Below are 21,809 nucleotides of genomic sequence, written 5' to 3'. Positions count from 1 at the left end.
CTGTGGAAAAGCACTCCTGCTTCAATTTAAACTCGCCGTTTTCTTTTTAACTGTTAACCACATTTTCTCTGTATTGTCAGGAGTTCAGCCTACACTCGAGTAGGACCCTGGCAGAGACAGATGCCTGACTGGCATGTTCTCTCCCTCCTGGTCTTTCGTTCGGGAGCTTCAAAAGCTTTCTTCTGCATGAACATCACAGCGACCGATGCCAACCGACACCAGCACACTTAGGGATCTGCAGAGTTTGCGCAGTTGCGTAACAGACCTCAGCAACTCAGCATTTTAGCTAATCTACTTTATTTACATATAAACACACACGGAGCATTGCAACATGGCTCCCTCTCTCTCTAGCATCAGACAGCAAAGAGAAAAAGAACAAAGGACAATAGTCCCACTTCACGGAACACAGTAACACAAACATCCTGTCTCAGTCACTTCCCACTCTGTGGAGTCAAAACATATACCATCATATGATAGACAAAAATCCCATGACTGCAATCACGGAGCAGGAATTCTAACATGTATATCCCAGAACACTCTCTCTCACTGTCACACACACACCCTCTCTCTCTCTCTCTCTCTCACACACACACACACACACACTTCACGGGCATCTCTGAATCCCTCTCACAATTCTCTCTCCCTCCTTTCTGATTTCCACTCCATCAATGGTGACTGTTGCTCATTGGGACTGGGGGGGGGGGAGAGAGAGAAGGCAAGGAGCATACAGAACTGTTGTTGCTGTTGAACTGGCACAGCTAAATGTTTGCTTCTGTAGATGCATATACACCATACATTTAAAGCTCCATTTGCCAAATTGGGGGGGGGGAGAGAGAGAGAATCCTAGGAACTGTAGTTTACCCCTCACAGAGCTACAATTCCCAGCACCCTTAACACACTACAGTTCCCACGATTCTTGGGCACTGTCTGCTTTAAGTGTAAAAAACATCATCTTCTGAGGTGAAGTAAAACTAATCAAAGTGCAATGAAAGTCTAAAAGGGATCTGTAGACAAGGAATGGGGGGGGGATAGAGGTGTTACTTATTCTAGCCGAAAACAAATAAAACACGCAAGATATGCAATGAGATTTTATACTCTTATTTTAATGAGTTACCAGCTACAATTATGTCATGACTTGTAGACAGACACATATACACCCTTCAGTTGACAAAGTGTGAGCCATCCCCCATTCTATGAGAATGTCCAATTTCCATGTAATTATTAGCCCATCTTGCTAGGAATGACTTTTTTATTTATACGAATGAGTTGTTTATATCCCACCTTTGTGTCACAGTCACAGTACAAATGAATACTGAAAAAGTATTAAACGATGCACTACAGTAGCTAACAATATATTTCCCAAAATGGCATCAGATAAAAATATTGGCAGAGCATGTGCATTACAACAAAAGCAGTGGACTATCTTCCTTGGAGGTTTTTAAGCAGAGGTTGGATGGCCATCTGCCATGTATAATCTAGTTGTGATTTCTGCATTGCAGGGGGTTGGACTAGATTTCCCTTGGGGTCTCTTCCAACTCTACCGTTCTATGATTCTATGATCTGTCTTGAGAAAGTTCCTCCTGACTTCCCATCTGGGAGGATAAAATGAAGTTTGCGTAGTTTTGACACGAGTTCAGTGTTTGAGTTAAAATGTGGTGCCTTGCATTTTCACAACTCCTTTTGCACAAGTGTGTGTGTGTGTGTGTTTGTACAAACATAATTTGGTGGGTACCGTATTTGGGGCTGGCAAGATTGCATGCAAAACTTGCAAGAAGTACCAACAGTGGAAGAATGGCAAATGAAGATGATGGACTTTTGGAAGCTAGCCGACCTGACCGGAAGAGTCCGCGACCAGAAGGAGGAGGAGAATCAAGAGGAATGGAAGAAATTTAAAGACTATTTAGCTAAATATGTTAAGATAACTTAAATGTTAAGATAACTTAAATAGAATTACTTGTGAGTAACAAAGCGGCCTAGGATTTAAATATGTGAAATTGTATAATATCACGGGTAGACGTCAAAATGAAAAGAAAGAAAGATGTTAATTGAACAAGTAAATCTTATATGAAAATAGTGTTGGAAAACTGCTGCAATGAGCTATATGGAAACTCAGCCAGGGGGATTTGAGGAAGTCACTCAACAATGATAACAAAAGTGGGGTTATAGCAGTTAAGATAAATGCTTTTCTTGTTTGCTTGTTTTTTGATATTGTAATTTGTATTTGTTATAATATTGGAAAATCGATTAAAAAAATTGGGGGGGGGAGATTGCATGCAAAACCTATCCAAGTATCCCCATTGCACCAGCATGAGCCTACAAGGACAGCATCAGGGAGTTATCTCTGAAGACTGTATATCAAGGCTGAGACAGAGCCCAGGATGCCAGCTGGGAACGGGATGCTGGACAACCAGTTCTCAGTGGTACAAGGGTCCCAGCCCCTTCCAGACAGCCATAGCCTCCAGTTCCTAGTACTCTTAACTTCCCTGTGTTGTAGACTGTACAAGTAACTGAGATTCTTTTTCTGCTTCCTTGGAAACATGAAAGCACAGTGTTGTTCTTGACATTGCTAAGCATTGGCACTAAGGTTACCACAACATGAACCTCTTAGCTTCTTCACACAACAACAGCCGCTTTCATTCTTTGGAATACTCTCCATTGAAAGTTGTTGGTTTTTCTCTGAAAGTTGCTCAGAAATTTACACCTGCGCATATAAATTATCACTTGTTTTCTGCAAATTTGCGCTCTGCTCAAAATCCTTTCAATATCTAGCAACATCTCTGGTGTTATACACTTGGAATGTCCAAAACTGGGCAGAAAAATATTTACAAAACCACTTGGACTACTATCCTGCAGCTCATCAGCCAGCCTTTGGTGGGTCATGGGATCTTTAAGACATGCTGTCACACCACTAGAGTGGCACTTGAACTCCAAATGAAGCCCCCATCACACACTGGCAAAACAAGTCCACCAGTGTAGATGTACCACCAGCAGTGCTCCATAGGGGGGTTAAAAATGACATACCAGTGCATATCAGGGCAGATGAGAAGAGCTTGGATGTTCCGTATCCAAATCCTCCTTTTTCACCCAATATGCACCCAGAAAAAGTGGAAAAGAATGCCAGATTTGAAGCTAGAAGGCTGCGTACATTTTGTACCTTTAAAGCACTTTCGTTCCCTCAAAGAATTCTGGGCACTGTTTTTTACCCCTCACAGAATTGACAATTCCCATCAACCCTTAAAAACTACAATGCCTGGAATTCTTTGAGAGAAAGAATGTGCTTTGAATATGCTTTAAAGGTATGTACGTAGAAAGAAAAATAAAACAACAGACTGAGCAGGGGAAATAATAAATGAAAAATTCTGTTCTCTTTTTAAATCCATATTTGTTTGGGCTTCCAATACAGGATTTGGGGGCAGGCAAGGGAAGACAAACTCCCTCCATATGTTTTTTTCTAATAATTGTAGAAAGAACTCCCACAGCATGCTCAGTTCACAGAAAATACGAATGAGTGGCCACCAAAATATCCCCATCCATTCATGTGAGGCAAATGCAGATGCAGGAACGGAATAATCCCAGAAAAATCTCTGCTGATTCAACCCTCCTCAGGCATCCCAAGCTTTGCAAACTTTGCTCAGGGGTGTGATGTCGTTGACATCCTGCAGCAGTATTCCTGGTCCTTGTCCCTGGCCATGTCCAGCCTGTGGGCCACAGGGAGCTTGAGGGGGCATGTTCTTCAAGCACATTGAATTGGAGGACTCCCCATCAGTGAAGATTTTATTCCGGGTACCAAAGCCACTGGTGCTGACGGTTGTCTGCTCAGCATAGACCCCTTGATGGACCATTTCATCAGAGCAGGTTTGGAGTTTGAAGGCTGCCTGGAAGCCCTTCTTGAAGTTCTCATTGAAGTAGCCATAGATGATGGGGTTGACACTACTGTTGGAGAATGCCAGCCAGTGCGCAAAGGGGAAAACGTAACTTGCAAGCAGATTTATGTGCTGCTCATCCAGCTTGGCATAGTCTGTGAGCAGCATCAGTGTCCACAAAGGTAACCAGGAGAGCATGAAGAGCAGAGCCACAAGCACAAGCATTTTGATGACCTTCACCTTCCTTCTAGAAACCGCCATGTTGCACTGACCTTCATGAACGACCTGGTGCTGACTTACTGGGCCTGAGGACCTATACAGCTTGAGCCCAATTCGGCCATACATGAATGTGATGAGGGTCAGCGGGACAACATAGATGTGGGCAAAAAGCACAGTGGTGTAGACTTTGCGCATTTCACTATTGGGCCAAGCCTCGTAGCATGAATACAAGGGGTAGGTCATGCTCTGATTGCCATTGTATACCATGTAGCTGTCCTCCTGCTGAGCCACTGTGAGCTTGATAGCAGAGGGACACATGATGGTAATAGCCAGTACCCAGATGATGGCAATGGTATTGAGTGCCTGGAAGAGGCTGAGCTTGGATTTAAATGGGTAGACAATGCAGCGGAACCTGCAGAGGAAAAAGGGAGGAAGAATACAAGTAGGGGAATGACTACTATGCAAGAAGGGAGGAACAAAAAGATACTCTTTCTATCTGGCCAAAATGGGCCATTCTGAGGGGCAAGGAGATAAAGAGGCTGAGCTGGCCTCAACCACCATAATTTAAGATTATTTGTTTATTATTTGCATTTATAGACAGCTTCCTGTCTGATATATTAAAGTGGTTTGCGCTAGGTAAATAAATATAAATGCAGAAAAGACTTTGCAAAACAAATATTCATACATAAACACACTATTAATATCAGTGAAATTGGAGAGCATTACAAGGCAGCATAATGTAAAATTTCAACCCACATGTCTCATTCACCATCCATTCTATGCAACCACAACACTCATTTGCTACCTCAAACATTATCTCTATCCCCCAACCGCTCATGCTCAACAATATTAATCTACATGCAAAGGATATGGTGGATGAATCCTCTAATCCAGTCTTCACCAATCTGATGCCCTCCAGATCTGTGCTGGCTGGGGACTAATGAAACTTCACAGCTGCTAGAGGGTACCATGTTAGTGAAATGAGGTACCATGGAGTGTTGATCAGATGACTGGGCAAATGAATGCATTGACCTTTAGCACAGAAGAGCGAATACGTTGTATTCCATAGATGGGGTGCCACCACAAGTTCCCACCCACAAGGTCTCATCCCGCATCATAGCATGTCACTGGCACTTTCCTTCTCAGTCCTGCAGCTTTATAAGCTCCTTGACACTGTGCCCAACATGAGGATGGAGCAAATGGGTAAGACCTGCTACTTTGGTGTCAGTCATGCAACTATTTAAAACACAGAAGGACTGCTGTCACAATAAATTTGGCAGTCCCAAACACCTGTATTTCCTTTAATAAAGTGTTCCATCTCTTATTGTTTCCGCTTAGCATCATTTGGCCTCAGGATAGGACTCTGACCAGGAAGGGGCCAAGCAAATACCCTTTTATCAGGACTCAAGGTCTTCAGCATCTCCACCTGCTAAGCCTCCTTCGCCACGGCTCACAGATTGTCTGGTCACTGCTGCTGGGGTGGGTGACACACTCAGTGATTGCATGGGATAAGTGACAGTCCCCATGGACAGGTCATGTGGGTGAGCTGACCCAGTCCTATCCACTGAATTGAGAACGGACACCTCATAACACATTAAGCATCTGACCTGTGGAACTTTGCTCATTTGTTTGAAAGAAGGGTGATGGGCATCCGTTTCCTCCTTCCTTGGCCCCAAAACATGCATGGGAACTGAGCTTGATCCCACAGCAAACCTGTGTACTCTCCCTTTCTGGCAAGGGTGGGGAACCGGTGGCCCTCCAGATGTTGCTAGACTCCAACTCCCATCATCCCTTTCTACTGGCCATGCTAGCTGGGTCTGTTGGGAGCTGGAGACCAACATCTGGAGGGCTACCTGCTCCCCATTCCTGCTTTAGGACCTCACCTTCTTCTTACCTCTCCACAGCGATTGCCACCAGAGTGAAGACAGATGACGAAACAGACATGCCCTGCACCAGCCCGCTCATCTTGCAGATGCTGTTGCTGAAAGGCCATCCTAGGAGGAAGAAGGCAGTTGGGGGCCATGAGACAGAGTTCAGCAGACATTAGAGAGAGGCTAGTTTTACCAGCTGATTCTATCTATTTAACATGCAGGAGGTCTCTCTCCACTGTGAAAATCTCGTCACCAATACATCTCCAGCATGGCTCAGCTGCTTTTCAAAAAGTGAAAAGCAGCTTAGAGGAGGTTATGATTTGCACAGCAGCAGGAGAGAATGATGCTTAATCTTTTCCCTGCTGACCATTTAGAAAAAAGGGCAGGCAAGAGACAACATGGCAGAGGTGTAAAAAATTATGCATGGCATCAAGAAGTGGAAAGAGAAAAGTTTTTCTCCTTTCATAACCCTCGTGGACTCCATGCAGCTGAATGTTGAAGCATTCATGGCAGACAAAGATAAGGTCTTCTTCACACTTTGCATGGCCAAAAACTATGGAAATTCACTCACACAATGGCCACTAACTTTGGTGGCTTTCAAAGAGGATGATGTTATTTTGTGTTTTTATATTGTGATTTTATGTTGTAACTTCCCTGAGACCTGCGGGTATAGGGCAATATGCAAATATAATAATAAATAATAATTACTATTATTCTCTACTCAAAGTCCCACCCTTCCAAGCTGCTTTCTGTTTTATCATGATGTCAAGTCAACATTCAGCATGAAAGTGAGGGTTGTACAAATCGGCTCTTACACCATCATCATCTTCATCACCATCATGAATAATAATTACATTTCTAAACCACCCTTCATTGTGTTATGGGGTTGGATCAAGGCCAATTGGGTTGTAGCCAACTAAGCTCTATGTAGAGTAGACCCATTAAACCTATGTCATGTGCATTAATTTCAGTGGGTCTTCTCTGAGTATGACTAATATTGGATACAAGTTACCCATTGAAATTAGTTTCATTTGGAATAAATGGGGCTGAATTTAAGCCCTGACTAACCTTGCCCCCTTGAATCCAGTGGGAGGTAAGTGCAACCAACTTAGCCTGGGTCCAACACATGATCTGGGAACATTTCCCTCTTTCCCCATAAGAACATAAGAAGCCAAAGGTCCATGTAACCCACAGCAAAGCGGGTGCTTCTGGGAAGATTGCAAGGGGCCATGAAGGTGAATTTTTCCCCAGAAACCAAGAGGCTGAGCTTAGCCATCCTATGCCCCCACACACACCTTTTCGCTTACCTGTGATCAAATTGTCAACTAGTGTGGTAGGAATACAGAAGATGCCCACCAGCAGATCACTGATGGCCAGGTTGAGAATGAACAGGTTGGTGACTGTCCTCATTCGGCTATTTTTCAGTACAATGAAACAAACCAGGCTGTTCCCAGCCATGCACAAGGCAAAGATGAACAGGTAAGCGACAATGTAGATGGCGGCAACAGGTGGTGAGTGTGAGTAGTATGGGGAATAAGTCATGTTCCTTTTGGCATTTCCCAAGGAGTAGGTTGTTTGGTTAGTGCTGCCTTCAGGGGTCTCCATAGTGTGGCAAGAATTTGGCTCTCACCTGGGAAACATGAAAGAGAAATCACAAGTTAATGTGGATGGTTTGAATAAGGGGAGCCTTGCAGGTACAAAATTAGCATGCACCTGGTGCTACTATTATGAAAGGGCTCCGCTTCAGCTTTTTCATTGCTGAAACAACTGTGTTTCCCAAAGCATAGGCAACATCCTGCCCTGGGGCCAAACCTTAAATTGTCCCATTTTACCTTGTTTCCAGCCTTAACCTCCCCTTGTCTGGCCAAGCCCTGCCATTCTGCAGAGCAGAACATTGGTTGCCTTAGGCTTTTCACAACTGATGTTGAAAAGGCTGCACCAGAGACATACAGTACACATACGTAGGGAACCCATTATGTCACTTCCTGTTTTGCCCATCCCATCCAACACCTGATGAGGCTCCTTCTCTTTCTCCAGAGGGGATAACTGCAGAACAGGGCTTGCAGGGTGCTTGCAGGCATGCAGATCAGTTGCAGGTCTTCTACTGTGATTGCTGCTGGGAAGCGCGATCTTCTCCACAACTTGTGTGCCATCTTGAAGAGGAATGGCCTTGTTGCAGCTAAAAACAAACAAACAAACACAGCAACATTGTGCCCAAATCCACCTTGTCATTCTGTCATCAATGCATCTGAAAATTGCAGACATAAGAGAGGTGCCCCTGGGTAAGAAACCTGCCATATTGCAGACAAATAGGCCCAGGGACTTTTGTACTAGGCACCTTTAAAGTTGATGTTTGGGTGGGAAGACCTAAAAGGGATTCGCTTTCTGGATTAAAGCATTCAACTCATACTGCTCCATACCAATCCTGCATCACCTCTGACAAGCCCCTAATTCCACCTGAATCCATCCGGATCTACTGTGCACCTCTGTTTTTTATTATTACATATTAAACTATGGTGTTCATTTAATTGCTTATTGTAACCAGCCCATGTATTGATGGAAGTCAATATTTAAACATTTTAATGAATAATTAAAAGCAAACAAAAACGTAAATAGGCCTAATGTTTTTGGTAATAGGTTTTCATTTTTACACCACCCAGGACTGGCTCTAGGTTTAACAGTGCAGTGGGCAAAGCATCCTCTGGTGAACCCCTTACTCTGTCGGTGGGTCCTCACAAGCTTACCGGGTAGTAGCAATGGGCACAGAAGCACTCCAAGCAGCACTGAGTGGCTGGGAGCTGCCATTTTAATTTCCCATAATTCCTCCAAAGTGATGCTACATGGGGGTCATTCTTGGAACTCAACATGGCACCCAGCCACTCTGAGGATTAGGCCATATAGCGAGAGCCAGCCCCCAGAGCAAATGTGAGCAAATGGCCCTGCTTCAGCAAGTGGAGCCCTGGCAGCTGTCCAAGGTTCTGACCCCACCGCTGACCCTGACCCATGAAGCAGTGCAAATGGGGCAGTGGTTTTTCTGAGAGCTTCTACTGCTGTGATGTTTAAATGGTTCCTGAAGACAGAGACTGCATACTCTGAGGCACTTGCAGGAAACCTGCCACGATATGGACAGCTTAATTTGGAATGCATTGAAATGAGGTAAACAGCTTTTTAATCACCAGGCAAGATTTTAATGAGAAGAACAAGAACAAGAGGAAATGCACCCAGGAGTGAAGACTTAATGCCCACCACAACTGGCATTCCATTGCTGCTCTATTTGTCTAATTAGCTTAAGTACCTAATGAAAACAACCGGTCTACAATTATCTGGGGGTGGGTGCCATTCAGTCTTGTAATTATTCTCCTGTTTAATAAGCAAATGTCGAAAGAAAGAAAGGAAGGAAGGAAGGAAGGAAGGAAGGAAGGAAGGAAGGAAGGAAGGAAGGAAGGAAGGAAAGATCAGATCTCCCCATCACATTTTTCCAGGTCTAGAAAAACACATCTTTGTCAAAGGAGTGCTCTTTCTCAGTGGTCGGTCACTTTCTTAGTATTTCAAGGGAAACTAATTTTTGAAAGTGCACAAAAGCTTTTCTCCAGCAACCAAGTGCACTTTCCTTTTCCTCAAGTCTGAACACAGGCAGCTGAGATGAAGCAGGAGCATATAGAAGAATCAAAAGCCTTGCTCTTCTGGCAATATAAGCATTTACCAAGAAGCCTGTACTTCTGCGACCTATAGGGCAAGGTGAAAAGACCAGATATTCTATCCAGATAGGGCTGTCTGCATGCCAGCTGCTGCCCCCACTCCAGATTTTGAACCTATAAACCTGAATTCCATGTCAAGGAAGCGCATGTTCTGAGATCAGAAAATGATTAAGCATGGATAGATTTGCTTATTTAACATAATGTTGTTTTGCTCAGGCTGTTTAAATGGAATATAGCCATGCTGCTTATTAAGCAAATGTCTTGTTGAGCTGATTTAAATTGTCTCTTAATTGCTTTGTACTGTACTCTTGAATCTATTATAAACCATCAAGGCATCAGTTTGATTGAATAGCAAGGTACAGATCTTTAAAACCAACCAAACAAGCATTTAATTACTCCCATATTTTGTGTGATAGGATAGAATGAAATGGAAGGAAGGCTTTAGAGATAGAAGTATCATAGAGTTGTAGTCAGTTAAGACTGACTCAGAGTAAACCTATTGAAATTGATGGATATAATTTAGTCATCTCTATTTCATCTCAGTGAGTCTACTCTGAATATGACTAGTGTTGGATGCAACCCATAATAATAAACCCCAATCAATTCCATGTTTTGCCTTAGATTTTTGAAATGCATTGACTGCTCTTTAAGCAAAGTCAGTGCTTTTCTGTGTGATCTTTGTATTTCTTGTAAGCAAGTAAGATGTTGCAGCAAACCTAGACATTTTGTAAATGCAGGCAGTTCCATCACAGACTCTAAACGGCAGACCCCACAGGCCCCTCACAATCGCACTGAGGAAACTGATGGCAACATTTCACGTGCATGTACCCGTGGCTGAGTGACAGCCAGAAACCCAAACAACTATTCTACACAATTTTTTGCAACATTGCCAATGACCCTTCAGCATACTTCTGAATGATGCACCAGATCATTGATCTCTGCGTTCCAAGGAACTCTAAGAGTATGCCTGGAATTTTGGGGTGAGAGCATGCAGTCTGCTCCTCATGACACAATATGTTTGTTTTATTATCCCTGTATGTTTCCAGTGGGAAGGAAATTGGGTTTTTTTCTGACTCCATAGTGCAACACCACATGGAATGTGGTACATGGTTCTGGTTACAGCAAATAGACATGAATAGTGTCAAACTGGAGAAGGTGCAGAAAAAGACAACCTCAGAAACAGCTAATCCATCCACCTGCCACATTCCCTCATGCAGTGATTCCCAAGCACTCAAAATCCAGCTGGGAACCTTGTGGACCCAAACAGGGCAGGATTGGCATCCAGGGATGTCAATCCTGCTTTCTGTCTGGTTTGGGTAATGTCTGCTGATTAATAGCCAGGTGTGGTTTCAGGAAAACGGGCTCATGGGCCTAAATGGAACCACTGGCAGGTCAACATTGGCCTGTTGACCTCATGCTCACTCCTCCTGCACTAGGACAACAGAGCCCTTCATTCCATTTCAATTGTGCAAACCTAAATTTCTGGTCCCCTTCATGAATCACTGCCTTGTTGTGGCGAAGGGGCTTGAATAACTCCAAGAAACTATGAGCTATGCCGTGCAGGGCCACCCAAGACGGACAGGTGATAGCAGAGAGTTTAGAGGTCCAAAGTCACAAGGTGGTTAGATTGGTCTCAGCGAGAACCAGGGCCTTTTCAGTACTGGCCCCGATGTGGTGGAACGCTCTGTCACAAGAGACTAGGGCCCTGCGGGACTTGACATCTTTCCACAGGGCCTGCAAGACAGATCTGTTCTGCCTGGCCTTTGGTTTGGACTCAGTCTGACCCTTATGTTTCCCTCCCCTTATGGTTTTGCTCTATGGGCTGCTTTTAAAATGAGGCTGCATTTTAAATTGCATTTTAACCTGTGTTTTAAATTGGGTTTTTTCCCCCATTATATTTTTACTGTAATTTTTACTGTTGTTAGCTGCCCTGAGCATGGCTCTAGCCATGGAGGGTGGGATATAAATAAAAATTAGTGGTGGTAGTAGTAGTAGTATTAGACTAAATGTGATCCACCTGGAGAAGGAACTGGCAAACCACTCCAGTATTTTGCCAGGAAAACTCCATGGACATAAAAAAGGAAAAGCTTTGAGAAGAAAGTGAGAGTTTCCAGGGCAAGCTCTGGTTCATGGGGTCATGGAGAGTCGGACACGACTAAGACAACTAAACAACAAAATTTCAGGTATGTCCTGTAATCCTTCCTGAACAATAGCAATGGTCTGAAGGCACCTTTGGTAAAGATGGCTTGAAGTGGGTTTCCTGACTTTAGGTTGGTACCTTATCCTCACCCTTTATGGCAGAGCTCCACCCTGGCCACGTTCACACATGCCTTGGCAGTGTCCAGATGAGGTCCCTGCATGCCTTTGAAGAGCCTCCAGAAACCCTGCCTGGCCCCCAAAGGCAGCTGGAAGAGTCTTAACAGTGACTCATCATTTGGAGCACATTTTATTCCATTGATTTATTTTTATTCGTGTCAAGATTTATATTGCGACTAATCACTGAAGCCTCAGGGTGGCTAACAAAGATAAATATTTTAAAAAACGTGAAACAAAGCAACAGCAGGATTGGAAGCCCTGTAAACAACAACAAAATAGCAGATAAAGCACCAAACCAAAGCAGCCAAGGCACTAAGTCAAGTGGGGAAAGGAAACAAGTGCTAAAAGCAATCAGATGTCATACAAGGCAGAAACTGAGCTATTGGGGATCCAGGCCCTGGATTTATATTTGCTGCCAGCTCTCCAGCTTGAAGCATCAGGGATATTAATTTTTTTTAATGGTTCCAGTGGGTGGGTGCAAAGTTCCTTTTGCCAAACCGCTAAGTGGTTTAAAAGTCTGAGAGCAGGCATAAGGCAGCAGTGCAGGGGTGAGGGATCAGTAGTCCTCCATGTGCTTTTGGATCTCCCATCATCCCTTACCACTGGCAATGCAGGCTGGGGCCAATGGGAGTTGGAGTCCCAGCAACATCTGGAGGGTCACAGGTGCCTCATCTCTGATGTAGTGGATAAAGGTAAGTTGTCAGGTAGGGTGGGGAGCCCTTGACTGAAATCTCTCCTATCCCCTAGCCATGAACTAACTAACAGCAACTGCCCAGGATGCAGAGATGCAGGCAGAGGACATTCTCGCCAGTAAGTACCATGGAAGCTCAGTGTTGTTGACTGGCTAGATGATCCAAGTGCAGGCTGCTGATGTTGACACAGTGGCTAGGCAGTCAGAGACTGCATGCTTGCAGTTCTGACTGAGGCTTCTGCCTCACTCCATGGGCGTTCTTGAGTGATCATCAGTATGGGTAGAAATTTCCTTTCTGCTCATTTATTTGCCCTCCTGCAAGTACCAGATTTCCTAGAATAGGCCACTGCTGCAATATATCAGCCACTAAGGCTACATCCATATGATGTGTTGATGGGTGATTTATGCTTAATTGTTTGCACAAAGTTTGCAAGGAGGGCAGGCAACCGTCAGATATTTGCTGAGCATTCAAGCTGATTTGTTTGTGTTGAAGTTATATGATTTTGCATAAGGCAAGTGTTATTCCACATTTTCTAGTTTATTTTCCCATGTAGGGTGTGGTTTGTTGCACAAGAGCACCAAGTCAACTTTAATTGAATTTGCTGGTATGTGATTGAATCTCACCCTGAAAGAGCAACAGTCTGAAACTCTCTGCCCATCTGCAATATGAGGATTCTAATGCTGATCTGTCTTATAGGGGTGTTGTAAGGATTGTTAAGACGATGATTGCAAAGCACTATGAATAAGTGTGCAGAGTTAATTTTCCTTCTTACTGAGTAATTCCAGCATAGTCCCATACATCTGATATTAAAAATGGGGCTTACTTGGCAGATCCATTCCGCTCTTTACCCCAGCTACTCCTTCATTTCCTCCATTGATCCCTCCATGTTCCATTTTAGACTGTAAGCTCCTTGATCACCACCTATCCTCTTATATTCTGTAAAGCACCATTCACATGGCTAGAGTACGACAATAACAGGGATGGTGCTGATGCTGTAACAGAGCCCAGGATTCAGCCATAAGCAAATAAACAATATGAGTGAGCTCTCTTTTAAAAAAGAAAATAGCCATTAGAGTGTGTTCTCTATCCAACCCACGAATTGGTCTAAAGCAGCCCTACATTGATCTGAAAATGTGTTTCATGGTCCATGGAATGGGATTTACCCAAGGCTGGGGGAAGAAGGGAAGTATAGAAACTAAAGACTGACTGTTATATCCCAAAGGTATGAGAGTAGGCAAAAACAGTTAATGGAGCCAAGGAATATACCATACACTCCCTGTATATAAATATTACAAGGTTTGTTGTCCCCTTTCCTTCTTCTTTGCTTCTGGAGAGACAACTGTTAATTTTGCATCACTTTCAATAACTACTCATCTGCAAGACAGACCCAATTTTCCTGACATGAAATGTAAAATTTAGAATATATTTCCACAACATTTCCCCCCTTACCTGCATCCTGCAGTGATCTAGGGATCTTCCTTTGTGGCTGGCAGAGAGAGGAATCAACTTTGCTTCTAACATTCTATGCTTCCATCACTGGAACAACAGATAGGTTTAAACACACAGCAGCAGCACCAGGGATCTAATCATGCCTAGTCTGTTTTAGTCAAGAGAAGAACAGTCTGGAGACAGAAGGAGGTGCTGTGCTCCCAGCTCCCATGCCTATCTAATCCACCTCAGCTCCGACTGAATACAAGAGAATATACAGTCCCTTTATAATAAAAGGCAAGAACAGTGATGTCACTACAAAGCTTCATAACACATATGTGCAAAAGGGAAACATTAATACTATCTGCTACTGCACTGTACCTTGCTTTCCATTCACAAAAAAATAGTATTTGTTGCATTGCTGTTGTTGACATTATTTGGTACAGCCAATTCCTCACTTTTCTTCTTCCCCCACTTTCTTTAAACATATTGCAAGCCTTAACCCTTCCCTTCTTTTTTTTAATTTGGAAGGCTCTCCTCTAATGGAATCCAGCCCTCATACTTAAAAAGTGCCCCCACCCCTAATATACAATAACAGCATAAAATCACAATACATCAAGCAACGCATCACCAAACTGCTAGGCAACCCCTATACAGATGATAGTTAGCATGAATCAAATGCCTCCATAAAGAGACAGGTCTCAGCTTGGCACTGAAATGAGACTGCTGTCGGTGCACTGTTAGCATCAGCAGATGGGACACCCACTTCAGTTTTGACATTGCCGTGATTTGAGAACTGATCTGCAACATGTGCAAAGTGTGCCATTTATGGTTTTGTTTCACAGCTGAAACCAAAAATTTGCTCTGTTAAAACAGTAAATCCGTTTAGCCTCCCTCACAGGAGCCAACTCCTAGGGGCCAAGGTCCCTTGTCCTCCCCCCCCATAAAATATTTGAGCCCCCCCCCCATTAAAGGGCACTGCCATTCAGATGGTGTGTGTGCACACCATGTCTTGTGATTGATTCTTCACCCCCACCACCACCACAAAAAAATTATTCAAGTTGCCACCCCTGGCCTCCCTGAAACTGCTTGCTGCCATTCTACCCTGCAAAACTGAATCCAGACAGAAAGTGTGTTCCACATTCCATTAACGTCAATAAAAAGGCTCACATGGTTATATTCTGGCATTGCAGCCTAGCATCCCTAAGCATACCTGCAGTCCTAAGTAAGTTTGTCCCAACCAAGTTGCACTGATTTTAGCGAGACTCAATCCCTGTGAAGAAGTAGGGCTGCAGAAACAAATATAGTAGTTTGTTCTTTGTCATATACACCCAGTCCTTTAAGATACAAAAATAAATGTAATATTAACATAAAGCACCAATAAATAAAGGACATTAAACCAGGTTGGTTGTAAAGGAAAAATGAGGAGGGAGATGTAAAACCATTTACGGGCTCCTTCGGGTGTTTACTGAGTATTCCTCCTGTTTTTCTTGCACCAAGGTTGTTGTTGTTTAGTCGTTTAGTCGTGTCCGATTCTTCGTGACTCCCTGGACCAGAGCACGCCAGGCACTCCTGTCTTCCACTGCCTCCCGCAGTTTGGTCAAACTCATGCTGGTAGCTTCGAGAACACTGTCCAACCATCTCGTCCTCTGTCGTCCCCTTCTCCTTGTGCCCTCCATCTTTCCCAGCATCAGGGTCTTTTCCAGGGAGTCTTCTCTTCTTATGAGGTGACCAAAGTATTGGAGCCTCAGCTTCAGGATCCGTCCTTCTAGTGAGCACTCAGGGTTGATTTCCTGAAGAATGGAGAGGTTTGATCTTCTTGCAGTCCATGGGACTCTCAAGAGTCTCCTCCAGCACCATAATTCAAAAGCATAAATTCTTCAGTGATCAACCTTCTTTATGGTCCAGTTCTCACTTCCATACATCACTACTGGGGAAACCATAGCTTTTACTATATGGACCTTTGTTGGCAAGGTGATGTTACACTTTGGTTAAATTATGGCTGGTCCTTATTGAGCCTTTATCCTGATTTTATTATGGAGAGGTTATATGACAATGAACATTCACCCTGATTTGCCAGTACAGTGCTTAACTCATTTTCCCATTAATCATTTGTCCCTACCCCACACTTTTCAAGGTAATTCCTCGTCACTTTCCAAACCACCAAGGGTCAATTTCGCCTTTTAAAATACGTATTTCTTATTCTCTCATTGTGAAAATCTAAAGTTCCAGTATGTGCTTGAATCCCTCCCACAAAATATTGACAGTGTGGAAGCATAGTCGAATAGCAGAAGAGGCAGAAATTGCTTAGCACAAATGTTAAACGTTTTACAAGCTTCTTGGGCTCTGTCCAGGGTCCTGAAAGGCTAACCACTCTTATTCTAGGGAATCCTGAGCCTGACTCCTGTCTGCCCTCTGCCCCAGAGTATTCACCAGATTTACACCCTCCTAATTTACCTGCAGGTTCTGCTTCATCAGGAGTGGACAAATGCAACTTTCAACTCTCTTCCAAACTATTATCTGGCTAATGGGAGTTGTAGTTCAGCAACATCTGGAAGATACAATTTGGGCTACTTTTCCAGTCCTTCTAAAAATGCATATACAGTAGTGAATAGACAGAAAGAGATTATGCCTGCAGTCTCTGCAATCTCCACCATTAATTAACTTTCTGTGCAGAGAATCTACAGATAAGCAGGCTGTATGCAGCTGAGATTCCTTCCAAAAGCAGAGTCCCACAGTTACACAGCAAGACAGAGACAACAGGCATAGCTTCTGTGCATACTAAACCAATCATTTAAGGGACAAAGACAGCTGGCATGATCTTTCTTCACATGTTTACTTTCAGAAATTCTGGAAAAGACTAAATTCTATAATGAATTAACTCTATAAGACAGAGATATCCCTGCTTCTCAAGACAAGCAATGCTGCAAACTGAAGTTCTGATACCAAATAGACACCAGGTGTTCACCGTGCATAAACAAAGCAGCTCCGAAACAGCAACTTGCAATTGTCAGCAAAGCCCAGTCAAGTTCTCTGTAAGCCTGGTTTGTTTTCCAAGTCAGAATGCTAATCAATTCAGGCCTCCAGCTAGGAAGGTACACAGAGGCTGTCAGAGTTTATTCTTGGCTGTCCTCACAGGATGGGTAGATTCACCCACGCTAAACACTTCACACACAAAGGGGCATGTTTCTTAAGAGTAAGACAGTTTACGGCTTTAGAAATTAAATCACCCTGCTTTTCCACCTCCCCTCCTGTCCATCCTGCAGTTCACTCTAAGCTTCATTTTGTTTGTTATGCAGGGGGGGAAACACATTAGATGGATGTCGATATTTATTTCTGTATACCGTGTGGGTGGTCTTTTCTTCCTTACTGGGCTACAATCCAAGGACCATATGCAGCTCTGGTACAGGTGGGAAGGTTCAGAGGCAAAAGTGGGTGGAAGGATGAATATAAATTTTACCTTCTAGGCAACTGGCTATTTCCTACACACAGCTCTTGCTATCCTCCATTCAGATTAGCAAGAATCAATACCAGAGTTCAAGGACATCATCCAGCCAGACAAAATAACTCAAGGTGGATGTAAGGCAAGACCAGTGAGACCAGTGAGGTGTGTCCTGGGAACCACTGTTTAAGAAAGTACTTGACAAACTGGAAATAAGTCTACAACAGAGTGGCAAAGGTGATGAGATACCTGAGAACCAAGTTCTGTGAGGAATCATTGGAAGAACTGAGTACGTTTGACCTCAAGAAGATACCATTATGATGCAACATGGTAGCTATCTGGAAATATTTGAAGGGTTGTCACATATCAGATGGGCAATTATTATTTTTGCACTGCTCCGGAGGATAAGATCCAAATCAATGGGTTCAAATTACAAGAGACTAACAATTTTAAGAGCTTCCTGATGTTATGAGCTGCTTGACAGTGGGAAAGACTTCCTTGGAAAGTGGTGGATTCTCCTTCCTTAAAAGTTCTGAAACCGAGTTCACCTATATGAGATGCTGCACTAATGAATTCCCTGCATTGGCACAGGGTTGGATTACACGGCCATTGAGATCCCTTCTGGTTCTATGATTATATGAAAATCCACTTTGAAGAATGCTTTGGGGGAAACTAAAGACAAGTTGTACTACTCTCATTCTGAATCAGAAGGGGAGGGGAAACTGTCACTGTTCCAGTCCAATGCTGGATCCCACAGAGAAGGAGGTGAGGCTGGTCAAAAGTTGCAGGACCATGGATAACTCCATATGAGCAAGTTACTCCAACAAGGGTTGGGAGCAGCCTGCGGCTTAACCCTCTGTCTCAAGACTACCTCCTCCAAGCGCCACCACCTCATGGAGAAATGCAGAGCTTTAAAGGGCCAAGGACCTGGCCAGCAGACAGACACTCCTCTTCCACTCCACTGCCTCCCTCCTAGTGCGCTCTCTGTGCTTCTGGGCTAGTGAAGTGTGGTGGGAGGCATCTGGTTCCTCCGGCTCATGCTCAGAGCTCCGGTCTTGGCACCTGTGAGAATCTAAGCTCTGGCCCTCATAGTCCAGAGGATTATTCTGAGGGCTCCTGTCTGACAGCCAGTAGTCAGCCTAGAGCCCTGGACTTGATCCATCTCCTTAACTGGTGCCTCTGTCTCTGCATCTTGGTTGCTGCTGAATTAAGGGGTAATGAGAGGAACTCATCCCCATTGTCAAAGCAACAGGGCTGAGAGTCTCTGTTTTCCATTGTGTGCTATGGCAGTTTAATTGCCACCGTACAGCACAGCCAAGGTGAGAGCATCACTTTGGTTGTCTCAGCAACAGGGTTGCATTTCCTTTCAAAGCTAGGGTCGCCCGCAAATGATGGGTGTGAACATTTTTCTCTCCTTTCTTAGAACCCAGGGGGGAAATGAACAATGGGGAGGGGCCCCCTTCCCCCGTTTCAGCACAGCTCCAGTGAATTAATTCACAAAACATTGTGAGAGATGGTAATTCACATAGCAGTTTCAATATTCAAACGACTGAGCCACAAATGGTCCTTAACAAAAAAAAAAGAAATCCTAGCAACCAAAATCAGCATTAAAGCAGGTTAGGGGAAAGGTATTTTAAAAATGCAACTGCTTCCCTTGGCTCCTTTGAGTGAAAAGTTTGGATAGGCATTAATAAATACAATTCTGTATTGGAAATCAGCCCTGAGTGCTCACTGGAAGGACAGATCCTGAAGCTGAGGCTCCAATACTTTGGCCACCTCATGAGAAGAGAAGACTCGCTGGAAAAGACCCTGATGTTGGGAAAGATGGAGGGCACAAGGAGAAGGGGACGACAGAGGACGAGATGGTTGGACAGTGTTCTCGAAGCTACCAGCATGAGTTTGACCAAACTGCGGGAGGCAGTGGAAGACAGGAGTGCCTGGTGTGCTCTGGTCCATGGGGTCACAAAGAGTCGGACATGACTAAACGACTAAACAACAACAAAATTATAATATTTACAAGTGCTCAGTGATACACCCTGAGTATACCTGAAGGAGCGTCTCCACCCCCATCATTCTACCCGGACGCTGAGATCCAGCGCCGAGGGCCTTCTGGCTGTTCCCTCCCTGCAAGAAGCAAAGCTCTGGGGAACCAGGCAGAGGGCCTTCTCGGTAGTGGTGACTGCCCTGTGGAACGCCCTCCCACCAGATGTCAATGAGATAAACAACTACCTGACATTTAGAAGACATCTGAAGGCAGCCCTGTTCAGGGAAGCTTTTAATGTGTGACATTTTAATGTATTTTTAATCTTTGTTGAAAGCCACCCAGAGTGGGTGGCACGCTTATTTATGGCAGGAGGGTAAAAAAGGTCATCAATCTTTTGGAAATCATATATTCCGGAAATCGCTAATCGAAGTATGGATCAGATATAAAAATATATTAGAAAGGGGGGTACCACATTGGCTATCCCCTTTAGAGATGATGGGAATTAAGCAACTCAATATGAGAAGTAACTGGGTCACATATGGAGACCTGATATTCAAAGAAGGGGACAAATGGACAGTTAAACCATATGAACAAGTGAAAGAACATGTACGGGACTGGCTGCACTATTGGCAGATAAGTAATATGTTTAAAAAGGAGGTGAAAGAAAAAGGGTATGAGGAAAAGGATTCGACGTTCCAAACAGAAATTGTTAATAATGATCGTAAAATCATATCAAAAATGTATAAAATCCTACTAGAATGGCATACGATGGATGAGGAGGTGAAAGAGGCAATGATCCACTGGGCCAGAGATCTAGGGTACAGTATAGAGCTGGAAGAGTGGCAAAAGATATGGAATCAAAATCTGAAATTCACAGCATGCATAACACTAAAAGAAAATGCCATGAAGATGGTATATAGATGGTACTTAACACCGGTTAAATTGGCCAAAATGTATAAGATCTGTAATAAATGCTGGAGGTGTAGAGAGAAAGAGGGCACGTTTATGCATATGTGGTGGGAATGCGAGAAAGTGAAGGGTTTCTGGGGAAAAATATATGATGAAGTAAGGAAAATGCTACAATATAGCTTTGTTAAGAAACCAGAGACCTTTCTACTAGGGATAACCAGAAGGGAAATTAAAAGGAAGGATTTCAAACTTTTCCAATATGCAATAACTGCCGCGAGGACGCTGATAGCTCAAAGGTGGAAACAAGAACAAGTACCGACTCTGGACGAATGGAGAAATAAACTAATTGATTATGCGGAATTAGACAAACTAACGGGGAAAATTAGACTTCAAAGAGACCATAAGTTTTTGGAGGATTGGGGAAAATTTAGAGAGTATTTGAAAACTATATGTGAGGAGAATACAACGCTAGTGTGTTTTAAAGAGGCTTTGTGAAAAGTGAGGAATATCGCAAAAATGTAAATAAGGATATAAAGAAATTACTTAAAGGTGATACTATATATTAAGAAATGTGTAAATAGGAGAATTATTATGGATGACTGTCAGAGGAGTGGAGGGAGGTTCAACAAACTAAAATACGTGATGTGGAAAATGGAAAGATGGAAGTTTTTATAGAAAATGTAATAAAAAATATTTGCAAAAAAAAAAAAAGAAAGCCACCCAGAGTGGCTGAAGAAACCCAGCCAGATGGGCGGGGTACAATTAATAAATTATTTTTATGTTGTTATTTTTATGTTATTATTATTATAATATTATTATTATTATGAATAGTCCAAATCCTGTTTGGACATAACACCAACCATATGTTTCAACATAACACCAAAGCATTTGGAAGCAACTATCTTGGAGAAAATAATGTAACGGGAAAGGTTATTTCATCCATGCATGGTGAAGTTGTAAGGCTATTTTAAAAATTCTGAGGGGAGGGGACTAGAATATAGCAAAATGAGAGGTCAGTGCATTGCAATAAGACTTCAGTGGAACTTTTAACTATCTTTGATGGACAAAACAGAGATCTCCCTGACAAAGACTTGCTGTCATTTCTTTTGGCAGCAACTAGGGAAGTGACAGCATGAAATTGGAAGTCAGATGAGGAAGGTTGACTATAGGAATGAACAAATGTGATTTGGCAAATTGATTTACTGGAAAAACTGACTACACACATAAAATCAACAAGACAAGTAAACACTGTGGATGACTTTTGTAGTCAAAGGTACAGATTTGTTCCTTGGACAAAATATAATTCTGGCTACTCATGGATCTTTGGGATAAGTAAAGAATGTTATACTAGTTAAATTTTCTTGTTGTGTAACAAAAAGTATTAAGA

At 43.2% G+C, this 21,809-nt stretch overlaps 1 protein-coding gene across 2 annotated transcripts in view; it reads right to left on the bottom strand.

Moving 5' to 3' along the window:
* Positions 1–1,085: 1,085 nt before the first annotated feature.
* Positions 1,086–21,809, bottom strand: part of LOC308574184 (neuropeptide FF receptor 1-like) — a 41,004-nt gene continuing 20,280 nt past the window's right edge. The window contains exons 2-6 of one of the 2 annotated variants that reach the window (XM_081171754.1): positions 14,109–14,195; positions 7,786–8,132; positions 7,261–7,583; positions 5,977–6,076; positions 1,086–4,494 (exon numbers count right to left, since the gene is read on the bottom strand). In XM_081171754.1, the coding sequence (XP_081027880.1) occupies positions 3,603–4,494; positions 5,977–6,076; positions 7,261–7,558 (1,290 nt within the window). In that variant the 5' untranslated portion in view covers positions 7,559–7,583; positions 7,786–8,132; positions 14,109–14,195 and the 3' untranslated portion in view covers positions 1,086–3,602. Of the gene's footprint in view, positions 4,495–5,976; positions 6,077–7,260; positions 7,584–7,785; positions 8,133–14,108; positions 14,314–21,809 lie in introns of those variants that run through there. The other variant, XM_081171753.1, reaches the window with a different exon arrangement.

The sequence above is a fragment of the Podarcis bocagei genome (assembly GCF_964188305.1).
Source record: "Podarcis bocagei genome assembly, chromosome: 15".
NCBI classification, from domain to species: Eukaryota; Metazoa; Chordata; class Lepidosauria; order Squamata; family Lacertidae; genus Podarcis; species Podarcis bocagei.
This window is presented reverse-complemented; position numbering and strand designations above follow the sequence as displayed.